Source organism: Galleria mellonella, unplaced genomic scaffold (assembly GCF_026898425.1).
Source record: "Galleria mellonella isolate WM207_F2 unplaced genomic scaffold, CSIRO_AGI_GalMel_v1 utg117, whole genome shotgun sequence".
Lineage (NCBI taxonomy): Eukaryota > Metazoa > Arthropoda > Insecta > Lepidoptera > Pyralidae > Galleria > Galleria mellonella.
Window position 1 is genome coordinate 7,547,566 of NW_026441980.1, and position 25,713 is coordinate 7,573,278.

General features: G+C 31.0%; 3 protein-coding genes across 3 annotated transcripts; 2 read left to right on the top strand and 1 right to left on the bottom strand.

Moving 5' to 3' along the window:
• Window positions 1–37: 37 nt before the first annotated feature.
• On the top strand, window positions 38–2,584 carry LOC113511661 (iron-sulfur cluster assembly 1 homolog, mitochondrial). Its single transcript, XM_026895338.3, has 3 exons — window positions 38–177; window positions 321–612; window positions 695–2,584. The coding sequence occupies exons 2-3, from the start codon at window positions 321–323 to the stop codon at window positions 796–798; spliced, it is 396 nt and encodes a 131-aa protein (XP_026751139.1). The 5' UTR covers window positions 38–177; the 3' UTR covers window positions 799–2,584.
• A 3,165-nt stretch (window positions 2,585–5,749) lies between these two features.
• Window positions 5,750–17,669, top strand: LOC113511608 (polyadenylate-binding protein-interacting protein 1). Its single transcript, XM_026895262.3, has 8 exons — window positions 5,750–6,028; window positions 6,345–6,562; window positions 8,326–8,478; window positions 9,245–9,463; window positions 10,062–10,166; window positions 11,354–11,558; window positions 12,515–12,638; window positions 13,451–17,669. The coding sequence occupies exons 1-8, from the start codon at window positions 5,917–5,919 to the stop codon at window positions 13,548–13,550; spliced, it is 1,236 nt and encodes a 411-aa protein (XP_026751063.2). The 5' UTR covers window positions 5,750–5,916; the 3' UTR covers window positions 13,551–17,669.
• Window positions 17,658–25,061, bottom strand: LOC113511759 (D-2-hydroxyglutarate dehydrogenase, mitochondrial-like). Its single transcript, XM_026895475.3, has 9 exons — window positions 24,799–25,061; window positions 22,891–23,038; window positions 21,803–22,000; window positions 20,898–21,091; window positions 20,639–20,807; window positions 20,417–20,546; window positions 18,788–18,944; window positions 18,524–18,689; window positions 17,658–18,225 (listed from the first exon to the last, which is right to left on the bottom strand). Exons 1-9 carry the CDS (start codon window positions 24,895–24,897, stop codon window positions 17,963–17,965), a joined length of 1,524 nt encoding a protein of 507 aa, XP_026751276.2. The 5' UTR covers window positions 24,898–25,061; the 3' UTR covers window positions 17,658–17,962.
• Between the last annotated feature and the right edge of the window lie 652 nt (window positions 25,062–25,713).

Sequence of the window (25,713 nt, forward strand, 5' to 3'; positions counted from 1 at the left end):
TTAAAAACCCTTAATCCCCCCCCCCCCCCTAGCTATCTGTACGTCATCAAGACAGTTATCACAGATGTTTTTGACAAATGACATTACATATGTTTTCTTTCAATAAGTTACTTAAATTGCGTGTTATGAAACCAAAAAATTATTTACCAAATAAAAATAAATAAAAACAAACAAAAGGTAGCAAATTACATAATAGAGAATAAAAATATATTTAGTTTTATTTAAGAATAGAGGAATTGTTAAAAACGGATATTTTCGATATTGTACATAGTAATTCTCATGACCTTATTCCTACAAATAATTATAAATTCTTATTACAGATGGCAACGAAAACTATTGCAAGTGCCACAGTAAGGGCTGTAAAGAAACGAGTACTTGCTACACGAGCTGCTCTTGTTCTTACACCTTCAGCCGTAAATAAAGTAAAGGAGATTATGTCAAAGGAAGAGGCCAAGGGCTATATTGGCTTAAAAGTGGGTGTCCGACAACGAGGTTGTAATGGCTTATCTTATACATTAGATTATGCAAAGACTAAAGACAAGTTAGATGAGGAGGTTAAACAAGATGGAGTTACTATCATAATAGACAAGAAAGCTCAGTTAACATTGTTAGGTAAGCAACAAATATAAAATTAAAAATGTATTACTGCAACTCTTTAATTTCTCTGTTCAATGTGGTTATATTTTTGTTTTAGGAACTGAAATGGACTTTGTAGAAGATAAACTATCTGCTGAATTTGTGTTTAACAATCCAAATATAAAAGGAACATGTGGTTGTGGCGAGTCATTTAGTATATAAAAAATAAATTTGTTGATCTTACAATTCTATCATCATGCCATCCCTTACAGGATAGGCAGAAAAGACTAAAGAGAATCTTTAATAAAAACATTATAAACCTTTTTTGTTACCACATATAGTCCACTTAAATACATTTTTAAAAGTCAAGCTTATTAGGCTAATAGTAATATTTAATTGCTACACATGTGATAATAGTTATCATATGACAAATTGGTGATCTCATACAATACACAACTTGTACTGCTGTTATGCTAATAAAATTATTATTTTATATCTGTATAATAAAAAATTGTATTTAAGATATATACAGAGTTGATTTTGAAGTGTAATTCTCTATTTCTAAAACAAAAATTTTACTTTAATAAACAATATTTATTCAAATTAAATAATTATTTTTATATTCATACACAGACACATTTACTTTGTTTAGAACATATAGTTTTGTTAAAGAACTATATTAAAATTATAAATTTAGGTAATAATGCTTCACAATCAACTCATTATGATATAAATACATTAAAAAATTCAAGAAAAAAAAATTGTTTAATATATTTCATTCTATCAACAACAAGAATTTTAATAAGGATTTGAAATAGGTTAAAATTTTGTTTATAATGATGTATATAGTTTTATTAGTTACTGTATTAAAGTATACTTTAGTATAAAATGTTAATACTTAGATAATTTCTAGTGAGTGAATAATTATACAGTTTGTAAACTGTAATTTTCTTATTTTTTTGTATTGATATCATTAGTCACTATCTAGTTTGTTTCAATATAACTTACTGAATATATAAAAATGGAATAATTGACTTGCCAATAAGATAGTCTCCTGGTCTTTAATGTAAACTATAAATAAAAAATAAATTAATAAATGTTTTAATTTGTTATCAATTTAAATAAGTAAGTTTTTCTATGTGTGCCGAACAAAATGGAATGTAATGTAAAGTTCTACTGAAACAGACTAGTCATGGAAAAACTTGTCACCAGAGGATGCTACCTTTAAACGTTATATCTGGCCTAGACATTGGGGACAATTCTGAGCTTTTTTTAATGGGTAATAATAAAATGATAACTCCACCTTTGCTATTAGTATATGGTGACAGGGCAACAATGGGAGAAGAAGGGATTGTTAATAGTGGGGATTAGTAGCCCCTTTGCTAGTAATATACTATATCAGGTCAACCTTCTCGTAGTTCCCCCTGGAAACCATCATTATTTATTTATTGTTGGATTCATCACAGTGGACTAACTGGCCTTTTTCATCCTCACCTATCATCCCTAACTCAAGCCCCGCCAGTGTATACCAATAGTGCAGGATTACCATTCTATTATTATCCATAAAAAAAAAAGAAGGGGCAACAATGAGAGACAATAGATACAGATGGAAACAAGTCAACTGGCTTATCACGATGAATTCAACAAGAATTAACTACAATGGTTTTGAAAGGAAACCACTTTAAGGTGGAGTTTTCGGACTCTATTACTAACAATCCAATTCTTCTATAATTCTGAGCTACATAGGCGCCATTTCTCTAAACTAATCTGAACTATAAAGCAATCTCTAAAATTAAAATGTCAATATAATGTCACAGCAAATTCTTTATTCTATACACCATAAAATAAATTGCTAAGAGATTTATTTTAAATTAACTTTATTAACTATATTTAGATTATGTAGATGTAGCATCAAGCCTCATAAACAAGTCAACTTTTTGTCAGCTAATTGTCAAATTAACTAACTCATTTTGTTATCAGTACTCTATATAATTATGCATAAAATTTATCTTGAAGTATTATTTAATAAATAAAATTAGTATTTAAGCATTAAAAAGATGCAGAATTTATAAGACAAAATAAATATAGAAGTAAGAAAAAAATCACTCATAACTATTTATTATGCAAAATTGTATGAAAAAATTTACTCGATTTCTCGAAGCATTTCTATGGAGACTCTTAAATCTATGTATCTTCTAATATAATAATAATTATGTCATAATTATGATTATGATAAAATTATATCAGAAGATTTAATAATAGCAACAAAAGCAAAAACGATAATCTTTAGAAATTTTGTTTGACTGTATGTCTGTTCACGCAAATACTACTGCACTAAATTAGATGCGATTTTAACAGTAGTGTTTATTGATTTAGTATTACTAGAATCGATTGGAATGGTAATTTGATAAGATTGGTACATTGCACACATTATATTAATAATTATTGGTAAACACCACATGCATAAAAGGAAAATAATGTGTACAGAAAAATAAAAACAAATTGGTGGATACCTTCTGCAAAAAATACATAAAATTTACCAACAATCAAAAATATAATAAAAGAGAAGAACCACATGACAAACCGAATGTGACCCAATTTAATAAAGACGACAATGTAACTTAAAATCTGGCGTATGTTTTAATTTAAAAGAAGGGTTTCTTTGCATGATTTTTTTTCTTGGTGAAATAAATCATGGTGATATAAATTATGCTCAAAATTAAAGGAAAAATCGTTAAAAAAATAAATTTGACAGATATGGTTTTTTCTACAATGGACATTAAAAAGGTATCCAGACATAATTCTTATAGTATAGACATAGAATGTGGATAATTCGGAGGCACAATCATGATTTTTCAAAATCAGGATTTTGCTCCGTAAATAAATTATTATAATCAAAGATTTCGAAATAGAAATTTATTCCTTGTTCTAAAGATATTATACTAAATGTTCAAATTAAAGAGTAGTATACAGTATCGATGCGTGACTTTATTACCAGACTACTAATTATTCAACTGAGCAAATCAATTGGATTTTTCGAATGATTTTTTAATCAAACGACTATTAATTTCATTGATAGTTGGAATGCCTTTTTTTAATGGAGAAGAGTGTTGGCAATTTAAATTGAGTAAAAATTACTAGTTTTCGATAAAAATAAGTAAAGTTTTAGTAAATTTATATTTATATCAAATTGCGATAGTTATTATTAAAATAAGCAGGAAAGTAAATGTGCAAGGAATTATTATTATGAAATTAATGTGGGCGTTTATATATATGTATATATATATATATATATATATATATATATATATATATATATATATATATATATATATATATATATATATATATATATATATATATATATATATATATATATATATATATATATATATATATATATATATATATATATTTCAATTTCTTTATATCCACGAAACTGTTTTGATGTAACAACACATCGAACTGAATGTATACTATTCAGTTCGATGTTTTGTTCCACTATGAATATATGTCTCTATGTCCATATCCAAAATATAGATATCGACTATTTTTATAAAAATCTAGCTAAAACATTTATAATAAAATACTATGTTTAGTTACTTAATTTTGTTCTATTTCGATATTTAAATACGTTTATTTTTGAAGGGTGAGTAATGCAAAATCGTTATTTTACATTAAACAATAATTGGAAATTTTGTGGCAAGATGAACAGCATCTGAAAAAAAATGTATTCTTATTTAAAGAATATATACGTTTAAAGATTATATACATATAAAAGTAATAGCCCTATTCGTAGGTATAATATTATTACAGTTACATGTAACTATAAAATTATTAAATTTATTTTAAACGTACCTACATAATTTAAAGTACTATTTATCTTTGTAATATATCTTTACTTATAATTCAATTTTATATAGATAAATATTAAGAACCATAATAGGAACATCACTTATGGATTTCAATTAATTTTACAAGCTCATAAAATAAGTATAAATTAATTATTTATTTCTTAATTAATTTTTACAAATTAATATAGCGTATAAATTACGCTCTATTACCAATTTTATGTTATTTTGCTACGCTACTATATGAACAAGTGAATTAATTAATTATGTAATGTATTATATAATTAATTAATTCGTGTTTCAACCGTAAAGCAATTGTGTTTGCATTGCTGTGTTTCGGTTTGATGGGTGGAATATGGCGTGAATTTACAGGGTACAGAGGAATAACACCTGACTCCTCAGGAATGGCAACGCATGGGGGTATCATGGGCAAAACAGTATACTCTGCTATGTCCATGGTACTGCTCATGTCTATAGGCGACGATTACCACTTTCCATCAGGTGGGCCGTCAGCTTGTTTGCCATTCTAAGTCGTATAAAAAAAAAATCAACTAAAAGCTAATATTATTTATACTTAAATATACTAATTTTATTGTTTACTTACCGGTTCAAAATGAAGATTAGATAAACATGTTATTCCTATTATAAATTAGATATTTTAATATTAAAAACAAGTGCATTTTTAATAGAAACGCTAGTTTTAAAATGAGACTATAATACTGACCGTTATGCCGCCTATTCAAGATGGTCATGATCCATTATGATAGAATATGATTCTTACTATTGGCTATCTAGATAAATAAGTTTCATACAAAAACATTATTGTTCCCACTAACGCAGGCCTGTATATATATTAATTTACCCGTTCTACGATATAATATTATAATAATATCGCAGACATAATGTTTGTGACTATCGCAGACATCATGTTTGTGAATAATATCGCAGACCTAATGTTAGGGGGAAGGGATTGTTAGTAATGTGGACTAGCAGTCCCATTACTAGCAATATATCCTGTCAGGTCGACCTCCATGTTATCCCCCTGCTATCTATCGTGCTGAATTCCAGGTATATTCATCACGATGGGCTAACTGATCTGCCTTTTCATTTTCACTTATCATCCCTCACTAGTGCTCCGCCAGCGTTTACTATTATTGATTATTACATTATTATTAGGCTACCATTCATTATCATCTATTAAAAAAAATACCTATTGCTTGATTGAAACCCGTAATATTATACTATGATTTTTTTATAGACTCTTGATTTAAGTACAACACTATCACAAACCGTAATTTCATAATTTTGTTACTGATAGACATCACTACAAAAATAAAATGGAGTCGCTGTCTTGATTTGTAAGGAATATTTTCTTTGTTTACGTGTCGAACTTATTGAACGAATATTGAAACAATCGATCTTAAACGTGATCTCGTTTATGGAACTTTTTCAAAGACAATTTACCTAATTCTTATCAAAATTGTATGAAATGAATAACGGTGAAATTGGAGGACCTAGAGGCAGAGGCCGTGGATGGCAGCAGCCTGATAACCAGCCAAAGGAGCTTCGCCGGCCGAAGATCGTTGGTGATGATGTAAAAGGTAATGATTAATATTATGCATTCAAATGTGTACTTTCACGAATCGTATCGAGCACAATGTGACGTCGTCATACATGGCCAGTTCAACTGCGTTCTGCATAATTATAATACTTCAGGTGAAAGTAAGGATTTTCATTTCTAGTAACGACATTGAAAATTGTCAACACCAACGGCCATGTTCTAAATTTCTTCTGTTTCAGTTATAATATCATATTGAAATATTTAAATTATATCAAGTTTGTATTTTATTAACAAATAGGTTAGGATTTTAGACTGAGTGATTAAATATAATGTGAATTAATAAATTATATTTACAGCCGAGCCTCCTAAGTCCCAACTATCAGCAGATGCCAAAGAATGGTATCCACCCAATTACATACCACATAGTGTGCCTTCATATGGGCCTGAGTCAGTTCCTTACAGGCTCCCACGTTCTTCTGTACAAGATCGCCTACGACAAGCACAGGACCAAAACCCTTACAACTTTGATGAAATGGCATACTCACTAGAGGAAGCAGAAAATATGGATATTCGGGTATGTTGTTAATTATATATATTTTAATAATGATAAGGTCTCATATAGTTTACAGTATATTGTTACTTAAAAAAAATTATATTCTAATAGAATTAATAATTTTTTAACAATTCACATTTTGGATGCTGTGTTAATAGGTTAGTGCTAATTAAGAAAGTTATGCAATATCATTATACAGCCAACCTTTGGCTATGTAAGCTGAGTGGTAATCTAAATGTTCCTGTTTTGTAGAACTTGTCAAATTCATGTATATTTTTTTAATGTACTTTAATAGTAATAATGTCTTTTAAATCAGAACACAATTAAAAAATGCATGCACTTACATCTATTTAATAATAATATAAAAAAAATATATATATTATTATCTATTAGTTGCCTATATTAAAATGTACATTTTTTAATGTCACTAATTTGACCATGATCTAAAATGAGTAAGAACAATTGATTATACTTCAGAATTTATATGAAATATATTAAGTGAAATATGCAATATATTCTAGTATTTACAGTATAATGCCACTTTTCGTTGTAATTTTATAACTCAAGAACGGGCTTACCTATCCAAACCAAATGTTTAGGCTTTGTTCAGACTATTTAGTAGATGGTTTATGTGAGGTTTGCATAAAATCGGTCTAGTGGTTCTTCATTTATCACATTTTTTGTAATAAATGAATAGGAATTTTTGTGTCAAATTCAGACTTTTTTTAAGATGGGGATTGTGCTGTCAAATTAAAACTTTTTTCAGTATTGACAGTACAAACATGTTGTTATGTCATTCATGTGGTCATTTCATTTTGGATGTGCTTCGATTAAAGCAAATTGTCAGAGAAAATTATTGCTTTGTGTTTATATTTTTAAACATATTGTTCAAATTGGCTATTCCATTCAATAGATATTATGAATTTAATAATTCATAGAAATAAAAAAAATAATGCTGTCGCGTTATACATGTTACTCCTACCTATTTTAGAGGTGCCGAAGAGGATAGGAGGGGTGGGCATCTAGATAGGTAGCTAGGTAGGTACAAATAAAAATGTAAAAATGTCCACCCCTGCAAAGCTGGGATGGGCCCCTAGTGCAATATATTTATTTATTTACTCTTTTTTGCACCATTTAAAGAATAATACAAAACATATATGTATATATACATATAATTATTACACATATGAAGTACAAATTATTGCTAAAGCAATTTCTTTCAGACAAGTTGTGTTTTGGTTTGAAGGGTGAAATAAGACAGTGAATTTACAGAGTACAGAGGAATAACACCTGAGTCCTCAAGAATGGCAATGCATGGGGGGGGTATGATGGGTGCCAACAAATAGTATACTCTTTTATGTCCATGGTACTGCTCATGTCTGTATGTGACGGTTACCACTTTCCATCAGGTGGGCTGTCAGCTTGTTTGCCATTCTTAGTTGCATAAAAAAAAAACCTTTGTGTAGAGGAAAAGAGAAAAAAAAATAGTTATTTTACCAGATAGACACTATGTGTTAAAGTTTTCTACCTATGTACTGTCCTTGCCAATATGAAAAGGGACGTTTTAATTTAATAAATCTTTTAAAGTGATTTTAAAGTAACAACAAATAAAATTACCTAATATGATACCATTTATTGGTAAATAATCAATTCTAGCCTGTATCGCCATTCTAAATTGTATAAAAAAAATAGCCATTGGTTCTATTTTTTTTTTACCTATGATTAACATGGTTGAGACCATGAACACAGTTGAGAATATTAATTGAAAATTGTTTATCTCCCAGGAAAATATCGCAAACTTAATCACTGTTATGTGTGAAATAACATTCGACCCTGGCAAGTTTGATACCCTATGTGGTCCTCTTGTGGATTCATTTGCACCAACATTAAATGATACGAACTACACTAGAGCTTTGGTAGAGGCTATAGTAAATCAGGTAATTATCTTATTGCATAATTTATTTTTTTATTATGTTTATTTGAAATTTCTTACAAATTTCAAATAAACATAATAACATGGAACATACCATCATATTACCTATTTATTATATTGTGATGTAACAACACATTCATTGGTGTGTATTAAATGGTAAGATAACATATATATTTACTCTTTAATTTTTAGGAATGATAATAAAATACATATAGACCACTCTCCAATATCTTTAGTTTTTTTTTTGTGACTGATAATGTTATGGTAACCACGCCTGTGCTAATAGCATATGCTGGTTTAGTATCAGTGAATGATGATAGGTGAGTATGAATATAGGTTAGCCTGTCATGACAAATTCTACAAGAATTAACTATGATGGTTTCCAGGGGAAACCATATAAAAGTCAACCTGATAGGGAATATTGCTAGTAATGAAGCTGTCAGATTCCATTACTAATGGTGATTGTATGATAAATACATTTCCAGAAAGACCCACCAACCAACTGAGGAGGTCGACCTGACAGGGTATATACTAGTAATGGGGCTGGTAGTTCCTATTACTAACAATCCCTTTCTCTGTTAACCTCTATTCTCTGTCTACGATATTATTCATACCTAGACATGATGGTTATCCCTTTCCAGTTTTCTACACTTTCTTGAAATAGCATTCCATTTTGAGGTATAAAATAAAAAAAATACTATTCTAAATACTTAGTCTATTTAAATTAATTTATATTATTCACACTGTCTATAAATAACAAAATTTTATAGTCCATCGCTGAGGCAAACTTCCGGTACAATGGTGCCCGACTTTGTTCGATGTACGACTCTGTTGCTTCTCCTGAAGAGTCTACATTCCGTGCCTGCTTGCTGGAACGTTGCTCTGCTGAAGAGAATAAGATTATTAATCGCCTGGAAACATCAGAAGAAAATATGCGTGGATTTGCTATGTTCCTTGCTGAGATATATACACAACTAGAAGATAATCAGGTAAGAAACTAGATGAATAAACATGTAATTGCATCTCGTTATTAATAAGGTGCGAAATATCTAAAAGTTACTGTATGTAAGAATAGAAATAAATATACAATCAATAAACAGGTTTTTTTACTTGTATCTTAGTATTTTACATAATTATCTATGCAGTTTATTAACCTAACTGGTTTTGCTACTCTGTGGACGTAACTTGAATACCTGTGTCAATAATTGTCTGTGACAAAAGATTCCTATGGCGCTAAAGGTGCTCTGCTTTAAAAGTTAATAAAAAAAAAAAATATTTGTTTTGTATATATTGATATTGGTTTTGTATTTATTGATATTGGTTTTATTCACACATTAACTTTGAAGTTTCCCAACTAGTTTTCGACTCGATAGGAGGCTTTATTCATGGGTAAATAACTGGATTATGTTTAGGTTTTAAATTTGTTATTATTAGATAGTAGAAAAAATTTTCAGGCGGATCCATTTCTATTTAAAATTTTTGTAGTTCTAGATTTTTAGCTGCATTGTTATTTTTAATTACTTATTTATGATTATTATAATAATATTTTGTAATATAGTAATAAATTTAACAATATGATATTTACAGGGAGGAAGAATTAAATCTCTAGGGGAAAGTCTCTGCAAAGTGTTACTACACTTGTTAAATACTGATAAAGAAACTAACATCAAAGCTGTATGTCAACTACTTAAGGTAAATATACTTCATCAAGAATAATAATCATCTAAGAATTAATAACATTACATACATTTATTTATATGCCACCAAGACATGACAAATAAGAATACGGCTCATCTCATGATACATTTTTATAATTATTTTATGGATAGCTGCTATTAGAGGCATTGATTTTTTACACAAATGACAAATATTTTTTCTTCAAATTGATACGATTTTCATAACTTTTATCCAATCACAAACCTGCATTAATTTTCTTTACGTGCTATATATCACAAACCTAATGACGAAAGAAAAACGCCTTTATGTGTTATTCGGGTTTTCTACTTTCATTCATTATTTTATACCGCATATATACAATAGTATTTAAACTGCTAAAATTTTTAGCTTTTAGCCATTTCACTTTTCTCTAAGAAAATCCAAGAAGATAATTTCTCCAAAATTTTGCGATCAGAATTTTTTTTTACCCTAAATCGCGAAAACAAACACCTAATCAGGCAACGCTGAGAGAATAGCATGCACGTTCTCGACCCTAAAGCATCTTTCCACGCCCTTTTCAAAATCTAAAAAAAAAAAGAGATTTTGAATACATAATAATGTATCTCTCTCAATTATTTCTGCTCTATTAGAAAAACTATATAACTTAGTAGTGCCTCAAATGATGTTTATCATGTAGATACTCAAGAAGCACTAACTGTCGCGAAAAGGACATGAACAGTACCATGGAACCTCACACAATACTCTATAATGCCCATGATTGTTTATGGGTGATAATGGCCTGCGATATCTGTATACGCTGGCTAGATACCAGTGAAAAATAATAGGTCAGGCTAAAAGCAGATCAGACGGTCCATCGTAAAGAATTTACCTCGATGATTTCAGAAGGTGGACCTGATGGGTGTATTACTAATAATAAATAGTCTAAATACCCAATACAAATAATTTCTTTCCCCTCTAATGCCCATGGTACAACTTATGCATCTCCATCTTCTGAGGACTCTCTGTATTTTTCGCTATACTTGTTATATTTACAAATGTAATTGAAATCAATAATACAAAGAACAGCCTAAAGTTTATCAACTGCACATAGCTACAATTATCTGACCACCATTTATACCAAAACAACCAATGGTGTTATAAATACTAGTAATAAAGGGGTACCCATACAGACAACTTTGAACATGTGTCTTTGTATTGTATAGCTATCGGGCATCGCATTGGATGCGGACTGTCCGTCGTCGATGCAGGCGGCGTTCGAGCGGCTGGCGATGCGTTCTCAACTGGGCTGCGTGCGCGCCGTGCTCGCACTGCGTGCAGCGCGCTGGGGACTCGCCGAGCACGAGCCCGAGCATGAACATCAACCGAATTCCAACGCACCGATCGCAGACCTGCGCCGTCGCCCGCAAGGTATTTATCATTTAACACTATGTATATCCTTAGTATAAGCTGTATGTATATGAGGGCTGGCTTTTACATTGGTCCTTTGAAGTTATTACTATTTATTGTTTTTCAAAGAATTCTCTGCGATTTTTAATACACTTGTGCTATATAATACTACAATGTGTTAAACTAGTTTTTAAAACATTCATTCCACTCCAAAGTGGGGGTAGTCAAAATGGCCGATTTGTATGCGTCAACAACTTCTTTGGGTGAGCTGAAATGTTGACCACGAACATTTTTTAATTTTGGGGAATTTAAAAAAATCGTTAGGTAAGCCCTAACGATTTTTTTTACACTTCTATTATTTCCTAACCTCATGATTTAGGGGGAAAGGGATTATTAGTAATAGAGACTAAGAATCCCATTGCTAGCAATATACTTAACCTGTTTGACCTTCTCTCGGTGCCCTCTGGAAACTGTCATTGTTAATTCCTGTTGAATTCTTCATGATGGACCGGCCCATTTTTTCATTAATTAATTAATTATCATTCTCATCGACCACCCTTCAGTAGTGCCCCGCCAGCGTATACTGTTTTTTTTTTTATACAACTTAGAATGGCAAACAAGCTGACTGTTCACCTGATTGAAAGTGATAGTGCAGGCGAGGCTACCACTTCATTTTCAACCATCAAAAAAAAAAACCGCATGATCTGTCATCTTTGGTTGGTTTTAATTTAATAATTTATTTTACCTGTCTTTTAATTTATATTCTTATTTATTCGATACATGGAATCTTGGGGATCTTGAAAAATTCAGATCACTTTACTACAAATTGGCGTGTTTTGTCTATAATTTTAGTACTAATCTATAGAGCAGCCTAAATACTATATAAAACTCTCTCTCTCTCTCTCTCTGTGTGTGTGTGTGTGTGTGTGTGTGTGTGTGTGTAAATTTTATACTAATAGCAATTAATGTCGATATAGATGGTCCGAATAGTGATGGCGGATACCTAGCGGACGGTAATTCGCTGACCCCTGAAGAGCAAGCGTTCCTTCAAAGCAACCTGCCGCCATCTTCTAAAAACGCCGCACTCGATGATGACATACTGTGAGTACATATTTGTTTAAACTCGAGTCTATACATTTTTTCTTTATGCGAAAAGCTAATGATAACAGGGAAATGATAATTTCAGGCGGCAAGAAATAGAAAAATAAATATAAAACAAAATACTAAATGGAAGCAACAGAACTTCATAATATTTTAAACTTGTTAGAAAAGTTATATAAATAAATTTTTATGTATCTTGCATTTTTAGAAAGCTTCAAAGCTTATTACAAAAATACTTGAGATGCTATTTTTTACTATTTTTCCATTAGTATACTTAGAAGTTTTCGTATACAGGAAGAAATTAAAATCATTTGCATACTTTGAAGGAAGTAAGGAAGTGTTATACCAGTGAAAGCGAACATTAAAACTTAGAATTATCAGTCTTCCACGCGTCCTTTCAGTCACACAAGCGGCACTTTCACTTGCGATTCTGAATTTTTTTAACGATATTTTTATATTGTTAATTAAATATATATATATAGTAGATTTTACCAGACGGAAACTTTTTACAAAAGTCATCTGCATTCTTGTGTTTCTGGTGTAAAGCAGATATACATGCATGGCTGTGTTCCAGTTTTAAGAGTGGGACATGGCAGTGAAATTACAGAGTACAGAAATATAACATGGTTAACCCTCAGGAATAGTAGCACATGAGGGGTACCATGGGTATCACAGAATATTCTTTGGCATTCTGAAATTATTAATATGCGAGTACAAGCGTGTACTTATCAATTTTGTTTATTTAATATAATTACATCAAGTTATTTATTTAGAGCTTTGAATTAATGATTAGAATTTGACCAAACTCGCAGTGAGGAGCTGGAGAACGAAGCGTGGGATACAGGCATGGATGCTGAGATGCAAGCTGGCTACCTGGAGTTCCTGAGAATGTCCAATCAAATCAAGCGATAACCGCGCCTACCCCGCACCCTGAGCCTCGCGGGGGACAGACCGAACTGCGTCTTTATAAATTAGGACAATGGTGAAAAACACTAAAAAAAAACATAAAATATTATAAAACTATAAAAAGATATAAAGGAGTGACCAACCCTGTAATCACTCTAAGAGAATGCGTGAATTTGAATTATATTGCTGTGCGTTGCTGTGATGACTACTTCTATAAGAAGTAAGCTCTTAGTAAACTCGAAGGAGTTTCTATATTTGTTGTGTAAGGATAATAGAATACCATACAAAGAAACATAACATCACAATTACTATTTAAAATAGCTTCATTACAACTTCCATGACGTTTAAGTATGCAACAATAATGCAATGCGCATTGCAATCGTGTTTTTGTCGGGTTTGATTTTCTGATGAAGTAATAACATGATTACTTTTAGAGTGGTTAAGCATTTGGACATTACTTATTAAGAACTTTTAATTTTATTATTTGTAGCTTCGAACTAAAGCCATTTGCATAATAATACATGTCGATATACTTACGTAGCGATTATTATAATACGATTATGGTCTGTTTCGTGAGAACTGATGTTGTGTTTACGTATAATGAGAGTAAAGCAGAGACATCCTTTTACAGGACTTGTTTTTAACATTTTTATTAATTTATATAAATTAGGTCGATTATATCCTGTTTCTTTTATAACATTAATACGTAAACACTACAATTGATATACACAATCCATAGACTAAATGTAAACAAGTTTAAATTCTATTTTTGTCCTAAATATTCATAAATTTGTTTTTTATTAATGATTTTTTTTGTTCATAATTTTAGTGTCGTTTAATTGTTTATTAATTTTAAATTGCTATTCCCACCATTAAATTAAAGGCCATACTGAGAGTCATTGTTCAATTTCTTGTTTACATTTCGTCCTCGTCAAATGATATTTAGTGATCTCATATTCTTTTGATACTTTCACTAAAATAATTGAATATGGATATTATGGACCAAGTTGATAGATAAATTTGAAACTTTAAAAGTCTTTAATGCAAAACATTTAAATGAATTTTATTTCGTTCACACTCCACTTTTTGTGGATGTACAACAATAACTGAGCATGTTAAGTAGTAGTACTTATTGTGTATTTTTATTCTAAAATATTTTATGGTCATATAAAATGGTGAGTACTGTTTTATATTATAAGAATAAAATGTGTTAGAATAATAATATATAAAAAGTAGATAAAATATTCTATTTTCTTCTTATCCAATTTTTTATTTAAATGAACATAAAACTTTGATGTTGCAGACTACATTTGGTACGCTCAAACTTCTGTTAAGTCCTTCTATCTCTCCTTTTAGTGCTATTTTCCTGCATTCTTTCTTCATGTTCCTCCATCATTCTCTCTTGGTGTATATGTGCTATTAAGTGTGTGAGTGTGTTTATATAAATATATATTCGCGTTTATATAAATATATATTCGCGTTTATATAAATATATATTCGCGTTTATATAAATATATATTCGCGTTTATATAAATATATATTCGCGTTTATATAAATATATATTCGCGTTTATATAAATATATATTCATGTTTATATAAATATATATTCGCGTTTATATAAATATATATTCGCGTTTATATAAATATATATTCGCGTTTATATAATTATATATTCGCGTTTATATAAATATATATTCGTGTTTATATAAATATACACATAATAGTACTGCGCCGCCTACCCTTTGTCTTTTTTCTCAACGTCCTCTACCCAACAGGTTGGCTGGAAGAGATTGCTTAGAGATAAGGCTGCCTTTTGTATCATTTATTTAAATGGCGCAATAAAGTGTAAGTAAATAAATAATATACAATGTGAAAATATATTTGACCGTACAATCAAGCTAGATTGGATTGTATACAATATTTAGGAAAATATTACAATTCCTGGTATAACTATGGCTAAGTATGTATACATACTTATGTATCTACAGAATTCCAAAATAATTAGAAGAAATAAACTGTTACTGGTTTTGAATTCTACCGTTACCCAGTGATAATGTTGGTGTCAGTTTATAAGTAGTTTTCTGTTGCAATTCGTATTCTCAGGTTTAACTTCTTAAAAATGTAAATGGTTTGGAATAAAAGCAAAATAGCTAAATTTAGTAGTAATACGAGTATATCAATTTTGAAATTGATATTTTTTTTGTTCAATGTACTGGGTTTGGATTCCCAAGCACTTGCGTTTGCGCTTTTAGTGTACGCTCGCGTATGCCAAGGTTTGCAGTCGATTAGGTAATTATATGGGTAAAGAATTTGGGCTTCATCATTAGGTGGGTACTGAGAGTATGACTTTTAAGATAACCTTTCTGATGAGGATCAATGGGCGATGAGTCATTATTGTAAATTTCACGATTTACAGGTTAAACAGTTGATGGAGTCGATAGAAAATTTTGGAGAAGGTTCGAGACCTTATGAAGAGGGTGATTTTGACAGATATTAAAGGGGCGCACTTTTTTGTCATTATCCGAATATCAATAAAGTGATTGAGATAATTTGTTTACATATATGTGTAAATATATTTTATGTTAACTACATACATACATATCTATCACGTCTGTCTCCCACTAAGATAGACAGAAACAATAGTATACAAAATGCTCCAATTCAAACAAGCCTTTTTCACTTCCTCCACATTCATCAATCTTTTCCTACACGCTCGCCGGTTACGGGTACTTTAATAATTTAATATGGTCTAGCACGTCGCCCATTTGGTCGACATATATCCGTCTAGGGCGGTCCCTATCGACATTTCCATTAATTATTGCTCAATAAATCCCTCGTAGTTCTACTTTTATCCGTCCTCTCCAAATGGCCAAATCAACGCAATAGTCTCTTTTCAATTTTTGTCACTACATCGTCTTTCAATCCACAATTCTTTTTGATCACACTGTTTCTCACTTTATCTTTTAATGTAATACAACACATACTTCTCAGAGATCTGATTTCTACAGCATTTACTTCCATGCTTCTTCCGCCGTACCCACGATTCGCTTCCATACTTAGTGTTGTTGTCAGTATTCCCTGAATTATGGCAAAGTGAGCTCTATACAATCCTTCATATTTAATAGTAATGCACCGTTAACTCTGTTTCCTGCTTTCACTCTCTTCAATATCTCGGTCACACTTTCCATCCCTCGTAAACAATGAACCCAAATATAGAAATTCACTGGTTCCACTCTTTCATATCCTATCATTATCTGACATGTTAAACTTTCATTCCTCTCAAAAACCTTCGTTTTAAAAATAATAAAATAATTAATATGTAAATTGCTTGGTTCATAATATAAAAAAATGACAAATATCAAAATATTTTGTACACGTCCTGTAACATCGTCTGTCGTCGTGTTTTTACACCTGTCTTTATAAGAACTTCCATTCCATTGGATCAAATGATAAAATACAATTTTGAATGTATGTACCTATATTGTTTTATAATTTAAAAGGCTGACAATTGAAACAATGATGTGATTTGATATTTTTGGATTCAGCATCCAGTGTTCTTTTTAGTAATCTCTTTTAACAATCTTCGAAATCGTATGCAATAATCTTATATAAATTATTTTTAATTTCATGATAATTTTATTTTGCACAAACCTTTTTTACTAGGTGCCGCAGGTGACTCCCAACTGAAAGACAAATCAGTTTATGGCATTTCCTTAAAGACAAGAGTCACTAAAGCAACTGAAATGCCAAATTTGTTACAATTTATGTTAAACTTTGTTGTGATTAAAATTTGCCTATTCGAAATGAGTGAGACAGAATGAGTCTTTAGAGTGCTATAATGGATTTTAATCAAGAACCTAATTGCGGTTAATAAATAATATAATCTATAGTGGTACCAACATTCAATTCATCAATAGCAATAACTTTAATAATGCTAATAAAATAGACAGTTCATAGAGAGTGCTAATGAATTACACGTTTTTGAATATATTTATGCAATACAATTTTATTTATTTGAAGCAATTAGGAAAATGTTTATAATATTCCATTGTATTTTTGTTGCAGTGATATTATGAATGTTATAAGAATAAATGGATATTTTAATAAAAGTCATTTAAATAATAAGATTGTTTTATTATTAAAATTTCACCCTCTAATATTAAGTTTTTATACGAAAATAGAGTATAGAAGAAATAACGGTAAAAAATTGCAATCAGAAAAGAGACAATCCCGCCTTATTTAAGAAGATCAAACGTGTCGGTGAATTGATATACAATTTACTATTTTAATGTAATTTTAAATATTTTACAACGCATTAATGATGGACTTCTCCGATGCATGAAGCGATAAGCATATCACATGCTAGACGGTTATCTAATTTCTGCAAAATAGCTTATTAATTTAATACTTTAAAAAAATTATACATTTACTTCAGGTAACACTTTATATGGGTTAAGGATTCCATTTGGGTCCATCAAATTTTTCAAATCTCGCATCATCTGCAGTGACGACTCATCTTTGCTGTAATGCATGTACTGTGGTTTCCGGAAACCAATGCCATGTTCAGCGCTTATAGACCCTTTCAGCTTGGCGACTTCTTCAAATATGAAAGGTTCCATAAGAGATGCTATTTCTTTAGAGTACTCTGGCACTGTGATATTGATGTGTATGTTGCCATCACCTGAAATTAGGTATATTAATGGATACTGGAAACATTTTATCGATATTTGAAGAGGAGAAATATTGAATTAATAAGAATAAACTGATAATAATAATATCTATACTTTGCTATCCACCTCCAGATGGAGGTCTCGTAATAATGCATATCATTCCAGTGCCTCTATTACAATGAACCAATCACTCTTACAGTGAACTTCGCCTTGAATAATTACCAAGAAATTACTGTAGAATTATTTCGTATTTCTCGGCTAGACAACCAGAACGAAGTCAATGATATCCATACTTTTAAACAAACGTACCAATATGCCCATATCCATAGACTCCAATTGCTTTATCGCCCAGCCTCTCTCTTAGTATTGGGACTAAATCATAGTAATTTTGTTGCGGCAGCGAAACATCGTACTTAAATACGTAGCCACGAGCAAGTCCGGCTCCAGATATGCTCTCCCGTAACGTCCAAATTGTCTACAAAAAAAAAACAAATAGGTTCCAATACTTTATTACAATATATAACGTATTCATCTAAAACTCTAGACCACATGTTTACTTATATAATTACTTACATTCATCTTTGCTGGCTCTGAAGTGACTGTTCCATCTAATATCAGGCCACTTTCCATCTCTTTTGACAGGAATTTTGTTAGCTTCTCCTCATCGTGGACTTCATTGCTTCCTTGAGTTTCAACTAGTACGTAAAATGGATAATCTGATATTGGATTTCTGTAATGGAGACATTATAAAAATAATAATTGTAGATAGGTTACCATATTTCTGCAATTAAGAGTTTTTTTCCAATTTCATAATGTATGTTTAAAATGTTTTATGTAGGTACTATCCTACATAATTCTCAAATAATGACCATTAAATAAAATATTATAAAGAGGTCTTCAATTCGGTATAAAAATAGAATCTACTACTAGTCGTAGATTTTTGCACATATCACCTGACACTCATAATCCTATTAAGAGAACTAAATGTTGTGTAAATATGTATCTTAGCAATAACAATTATTTCAAAAGATGGAATTTATTAAGGAGCAAGGACGAACATCTAATGTACATAATTTTAAGTATGGGCAGGGATTTGAATCCCGCCGCAGCCGGAATTTTAATTCCTTATTAGAAAAGGTGTTGTCTATAGATGTTAGTGAATGAAGAATATTAACTGAAGGTTGCTATTTACTATTTATTTAATGTCAGTCACAAACCACATTATAACACATTGGTTGTTTTTCGCAGTTTTACCCAAATCCATCGGCATATAAAGTACCATATATTAGGATAGTTAGGATATAACTTACCCGTGGACCAAATCTCATTCAAATCCGTTCTGATGTTTAAAAGTGATTGAGTAACAAAAGTGCGAACACTCACATAATATTAGTATGATATAATAAATGTAATTGATAAATGAATATCGTTATTTACCTACCTATTTATAATGGTTAATTATTTACATACATAAAAATGTATGTAGGCAAAAATTATATCTCGTGTTTAAACAATAAATGAAATACCTAGATATTATAAACAACAATGCGTAAAATGGTAGGTATTTTATATTTATTGCGAAAAATAATTATTATTTATTACTAGCTTTTACCCGCGACTTTGCCCGCGTGACCAAGGTAAATTTACTAACTGGAATAAAAAGTAGCCTATGTAATTTTCCATCCCATACACTCATATATAGAGTCATTAACAAGAGTGGCATTGAATGCAGGTTAATATGTACCTAAATGTAAAAGCTGAGCTACTGCACTGACTAACACTAACTCGCAGCTAAAAATACAAAATTAGCAATTTAAAATTGCGCATTATGAAAATTAACATGAAATTACTAAAACTCTTGAATAACGCTTATGTTTTGCTTATACGGAACTGCAGATAGGACCTCTGCTTACTTAAATTTCCTAACAACGCTGCATTTAATCCTAGGCATGTATTTATGAAAATTAACCACAACATTAACCGGATTGACTTACACGTATTTTAACCGAGAATACCCGATTAGTTTAATAATAAAATAAAATTGTGGATAAAATAAACGAAATATTCGGTTGTACTCGTTAATATCACATTTTTTATCCTTCGGAGCGGATTCTGTATTATCACTTCGGCATGTTAATAAAAAGGAATATCTATTTAATATATCCGCGAGATTTTAACCTTTATAACTACCTACTTACTTACGGGAGCTTCAGATTTTTTGATGTGGTACTAATCGCTCCGTTGTCTGCCATTTCAAAAGCTGATAATATTTCGCCCAAAGAAGATTTAGCACTTTTATATAATTGAAGAATGTTATCAAAATTTTCAACACCTGAAATAATAATACAGATGAGCTGACATAATACCAGTTTAATGCCACTGTATTTAAAATACTTTATTAGGTAGATAAACAAGATTCCTTACCAAAAAAGCCTACAGTAACGGCTTTGGGTTTAACGGGACAGTGAATAGCCACTTTTGTTACGAGTCCTAAGGTACCTTCAGATCCTATAAATAAATGTTTAAGGTGATAACCGGTGTTGTCCTTTTTGAGAGCTTTTAAACAATCTATTATAGTTCCATCGGCTTTTACCTTTAAAAGAATACGTATAAGTATAGTAGGTATCATAAGGCTTCATAATACCTATAAATTCATGATTTCTTATAATATAAAAGATCTTACGGCTTCAACTCCCAATATCGACCCGTGAAGATTTCCATAGCGCAGCAACCGAACACCGCCAGCATTAGTGCTCACATTCCCGCCGATGTGGCAAGTTCCCTTAGCACCAAGATCCAAGGGCATAATAAGGTTGTGCTCACGCGCATAGTTGTCCAAGTTTTCTAAAATACATCCCGCTTCGCATGTCAAAGCTCCTATAAATAAATAAATTACACATATTATTTGTAATAAAAGATCCCACAAAAAATTCACTTCAACTGTGACATAACCAGTAATTATTATATAGAAATTAAACTATAAACGTTAAAAACGCGTCGTCTAAACTAATGATTTTATTCATTATGACAGATATGTATGTATGTATGTAAATTAAACTAATGAACTGATTTTGATAAAATTTCTGTAATACGAATCTGTAAGTTCGCCGTGTAATCGCGGCATAGAATAGGCCACCCCTTCCTTTCCCGTGGGTGTCGTAAGAGGCGACAAATTATGATGTAACAAAAATAAAAAAAATTAGAACATAATTATGTTCTAAATTCTGAATTCAGAACCTCTTTTTTTTAAGTCAGTTTAAAATATTTCCTTAAAAATAAAACAACTACTTCAATCTTGACAAAATTTATATAGAAGAAGTTATTGTGTAAAGTATTTGTATATATGAACACAAAAATTGAGAATTCGTTCTATTTTGAAGTCAATTGAGAAGAATTTTCAGTCATTCAAATCCACTGATGTCGTAATATTTTTTTTGTGAAACAAAATATACTTGTTTACTATTGATTAGGATAACCTTTACTCCCATGTTGAACCCATAGATACTAATTTTGTCAAGATTGCTGACCTTTTATAGAACAATATTAAATCATAATAGAACCATTACCGGCTAGTCGAAATCCAAATACCTGAAACGTCGTCTAAACTAATGATTTTATTCATTAGCATGAAGTTGATTACTATTTCATCGAACACTGGCACAGAACCGCCTACAAGTCCGGTATTTCCCCCTTGAGGACATACCGCTAGTTTTCTCTGATTACAATATGACAAAATATTCGAAACTTCTTGGGTTGTTTTTGGTTTTAATACTACTGATGATTGACCTGAAAAAACAAACTAGTTTGTAAGCGAGGAAAGGTATTGTTAATAATGGAGTCTACAGCCCAACAGCGATATATCTTATCAGGTCGATCTTCATGCGGTTCTTTCTGGAAATTATTGTAGTTAATTTTTGTAAAGTTCATCACGATGAACTGACTGATCTACTTTCATCTTCAACATTATCCGTCACTGGTGCCCCACCAGCATATACCAATAGTACAGGCGGAACTATCATAATATTTTTACCCAATAAAAAAACTGGTTTGTAAATAATATTATCATACTGTATAATAGATAAGAGTCTGCTATCTCACAGAATGGGCCCGTCTAAGAATAAAGGTCTTTTAAATTTAAATTTTCTACAAATTAAGCGTTAGTGAAAGAAAATTGCTCCAGAGCTAAATTGTACACGACCGCAAAAAAATAATTTAGAACCTGCTTACGTCTATTAAATATCTATAGGTACAGAAATAAATGAATTATTAATAATAGGGCTCTAGTACTCCTTGGTAACTAAGGATCAAATAACCAAGAATAACACGTTAGTCCTCAGGAATGGCAACGCATGGGGGAAATCATGGGCGAAATAGTATACTCTGTTATGTCCATGGTACTACTCTTGTCTATAGACGACGGTTAATACTTTCCATCAGGTGGGCCGTCAACTTATTTTGCATTCCAAGTTGCATAAAAAAAAGATCGTAGAAAGTCATAGTGATTTCGCCATAATGTGTCAACTGAACTGATTTCATCGTCATCACTTTATTCTCCATTGCTTCTCCGCAAGTGGCGTATTGGTATAAGCGGTGTAAAGGGATAAAGTCGGTATATATCATACTGACTTTATCCCTTTAAAAACCTATATTGTACACTACTGATTCATTATTTTTACCTCTACAATTTTTTATCCAATCGATGTTGAATGGTAAAACATCGGCTTCATCTGTAAGTACCCTCTCTTCGCCAAGTACCGATTTGAAGTAATCAACGTCACGTGCTTGTATTGAAGCGAATGCTTTCCGTCTGACGTTGTACTTGTCCTAGTAAAGAGATAATTAAAATAATAATCTAATCTTATACATAATTATTAAATATCATCATCAAGAATTCATTTCATGTGTCATGTAATTTTTATACCACACCTATACCTATACTACATGTAATGTGCCTACTATAAACAAAACAAACTGGAATAACAACAGAGTTTTAAACCTACCTAAGCAATTTGTACCCGAATTAAAGTACATTTGTTTAAAATACAAAATTACAATTGCAAAACAATTACAATTGTTGGCAATGAACATTCCAAAATTTTAAATTAGTACTTAATATACTAGCTAGATCTTATATCTTAACCTTATATTTAGTAGATAATTTTTAATTTTGGGAATTACCTACCTCCATGGCTACATATATGTATATTGGCCGTATGATAAATAAAATAATATATAAATATTAAATAGACCACCCCTTCCTTTCTCGTGGGTGTCGTAAGAGGCGACTAAGGGAGGGCGAAGGATGGACAGCTGCGTCCCTCTTAAAATATCTTCAGAGCCTAACTGCGGTTGCCAATCAGCCTACCAAGTATAGCAACTATTGGCAAACCCCTCCAAGAAGGCTTTTGTTTAATAGTGGACAGTTAAAGGTTGATATGATTATAATGGCTGTATACTAAAGGCAAATCTTTTAAAACGTCATCATAATTTATTGCCATAACGAATAGCCCTGGCCTTCTGCCTACTGACTCCCTGACAATTTGTAACATAATATTTTAACTTTCTTTTAAATTCAGCTGTCGGATTGCATAAGTGGTGCTAGTTCGTGGGTGGTGCAGTATATCCTGTGAAGTCTTTGTTGTAGTTCATAACTACAAGCGAGAGTAAATTTTTTTTTTAGTGGATGAAAATGGAATGCTAACCCTGCCTGCGCTAATGGGATACGCTGGCGGAGTACCAGTGAAGGGTGATCGATTAGAATGAAAATAGGCCAGTTAGCCCATCATGATGAATTCATCAGGAATTAACCATGATAGTTTCCAGGGGTAGCTTCCACGAGGAGGTCGACCTGGTTGGGTATATTGCTAGCAATGGGATTTGTAGTCTCCATTACTAACAATCCCTTTCCCCCCAGCGAGAGTTAATTAGGTACCACAGTCCATTAAATGGAACATAACTTTAATTACTATTACAACAACCGATACAAAAAAGTTATAATTTGTATCAGAATTGATAGTACATTGTCTATCCAATAATTTTAATGCCACACACCCATCGTTCCATGATAACTGTTTTATTTAAACTAGCTGACTCGGTAAACGTCGTTTGCCCCCTACCGCACTATAGCGGGTCGACTTTTTCTTAAAAGAATAAAAACTATCCTATTTCTCAAACTAAAACAATCAAGACACATGTACAAAATAGAAATGTTTGAATTGGCAGTTAGGAACAGTTAATATGGAGAAAATAAAAATGGGACTTTTACGTTTTTCCGAGCTAATATTTCTCTTCAAAATTCATAAAAAAAATATTTTTATTTAATTTCGGGACAATTTTTGTATGGGAATATGTATTTAGGTTTTATATTTTATAGTATACATTAATATTGAACGCTAAATATGTTTATTATTATTACCAAACAATATATAAAACAGACTATTATAGTCGCTAATTAATGTGTATTCGTTGATTACATATTATTACTTTGTAAATACCTAGGCGGGTTAATGTTTGAACTTGATTTAGTATGATAAATGTAATGATAAGAATTCCAATAAATAAAAGACATATAAGTAGGTACTTACTGCACTTAATTGTGGCAACACTTGTGATAAATATTTAACCTGTTCGAATACTGTCGGCCGCTTAATATTTGGTAATACTAGTTTCATTGGATTTAGCATTATGATAATTGGTTATGTATAAACGGAAAAATAAGTTAATTCCTCCAATATCTTATAGCGTACTCAATACGTTTCTTTTTTAAATTAATTTACGTCTATTTATCATGCCACTTCACAACATACTAACGTCACTTCGTGATACTAGTGCACTGCATAGCGTCATGACGATAATAAACAACCTTGGATTTTATAAGTTGTATAGGAATGGAAGCTTCACATTTGATAGTATTGCCAGCTTCAATAGATATTCGGTGCGACAAGGGACCAATCACAATAATTTATCAAGTCTTTGATAATTATAATAATAACACTATTTTTCTTTTAATAAATAAATTTGCCTGTTTTCACTACTATAAAAATAAAATTAGTCGCATCGTGTTTTAGTTATAGGTACCTTTCTATCTATCGATTTGAAGATTTCTATTATGAGACTAGCTGATTCAGCAAAGATTATTTTCTCCTATAGTACTGAAATGTATATTACTGTCATAAAAACAATCCTAGCTGTCAAGTTGAAGCAAACAATACACATTGATAAAATTTCCTCATAATCGGTTAAGCGAGTGAGTGACTCGAGTTGAACTAATTTACCTTTACTATGGCCATCTTGTCTTATGGTACTAATCATAGTATTTTATCTATTCTATAACTGATTGCCCACTTTTATAAGAAGCCCACACCTAAGAAAATTCTTAAACCAAATTTAATTTTCAAAACTAAGATCTCATTCAAACGTAAAAATAAAATGAGGACACGACCTATAGGCACCTTCTTACTTAATCAAAACAGGGCAATTTTGGCAATTATCAATTTCAA

Excerpts from the sequence above, each read along its gene's own strand:
- LOC113511661 (XM_026895338.3), top strand. The coding sequence starts at position 321 with ATGGCAACGAAAACTATTGCAAGTGCCACAGTAAGGGCTGTAAAGAAA. Across the intron at positions 613-694 it reads AGCTCAGTTAACATTGTTAG|GAACTGAAATGGACTTTGTA; the intron begins GTAAGCAACAAA and ends TTTTTGTTTTAG.
- LOC113511759 (XM_026895475.3), bottom strand. The coding sequence starts at position 24,897 with ATGCTAAATCCAATGAAACTAGTATTACCAAATATTAAGCGGCCGACA. Across the intron at positions 22,001-22,890 it reads TTGGATAAAAAATTGTAGAG|GTCAATCATCAGTAGTATTA; the intron begins GTAAAAATAATG and ends TTGTTTTTTCAG. Across the intron at positions 18,226-18,523 it reads CTATGGATATGGGCATATTG|GTGATGGCAACATACACATC; the intron begins GTACGTTTGTTT and ends ACCTAATTTCAG.
- LOC113511608 (XM_026895262.3), top strand. The coding sequence starts at position 5,917 with ATGAATAACGGTGAAATTGGAGGACCTAGAGGCAGAGGCCGTGGATGG. Across the intron at positions 8,479-9,244 it reads TAGAGGCTATAGTAAATCAG|TCCATCGCTGAGGCAAACTT; the intron begins GTAATTATCTTA and ends AAAATTTTATAG. Across the intron at positions 10,167-11,353 it reads CTGTATGTCAACTACTTAAG|CTATCGGGCATCGCATTGGA; the intron begins GTAAATATACTT and ends TGTATTGTATAG.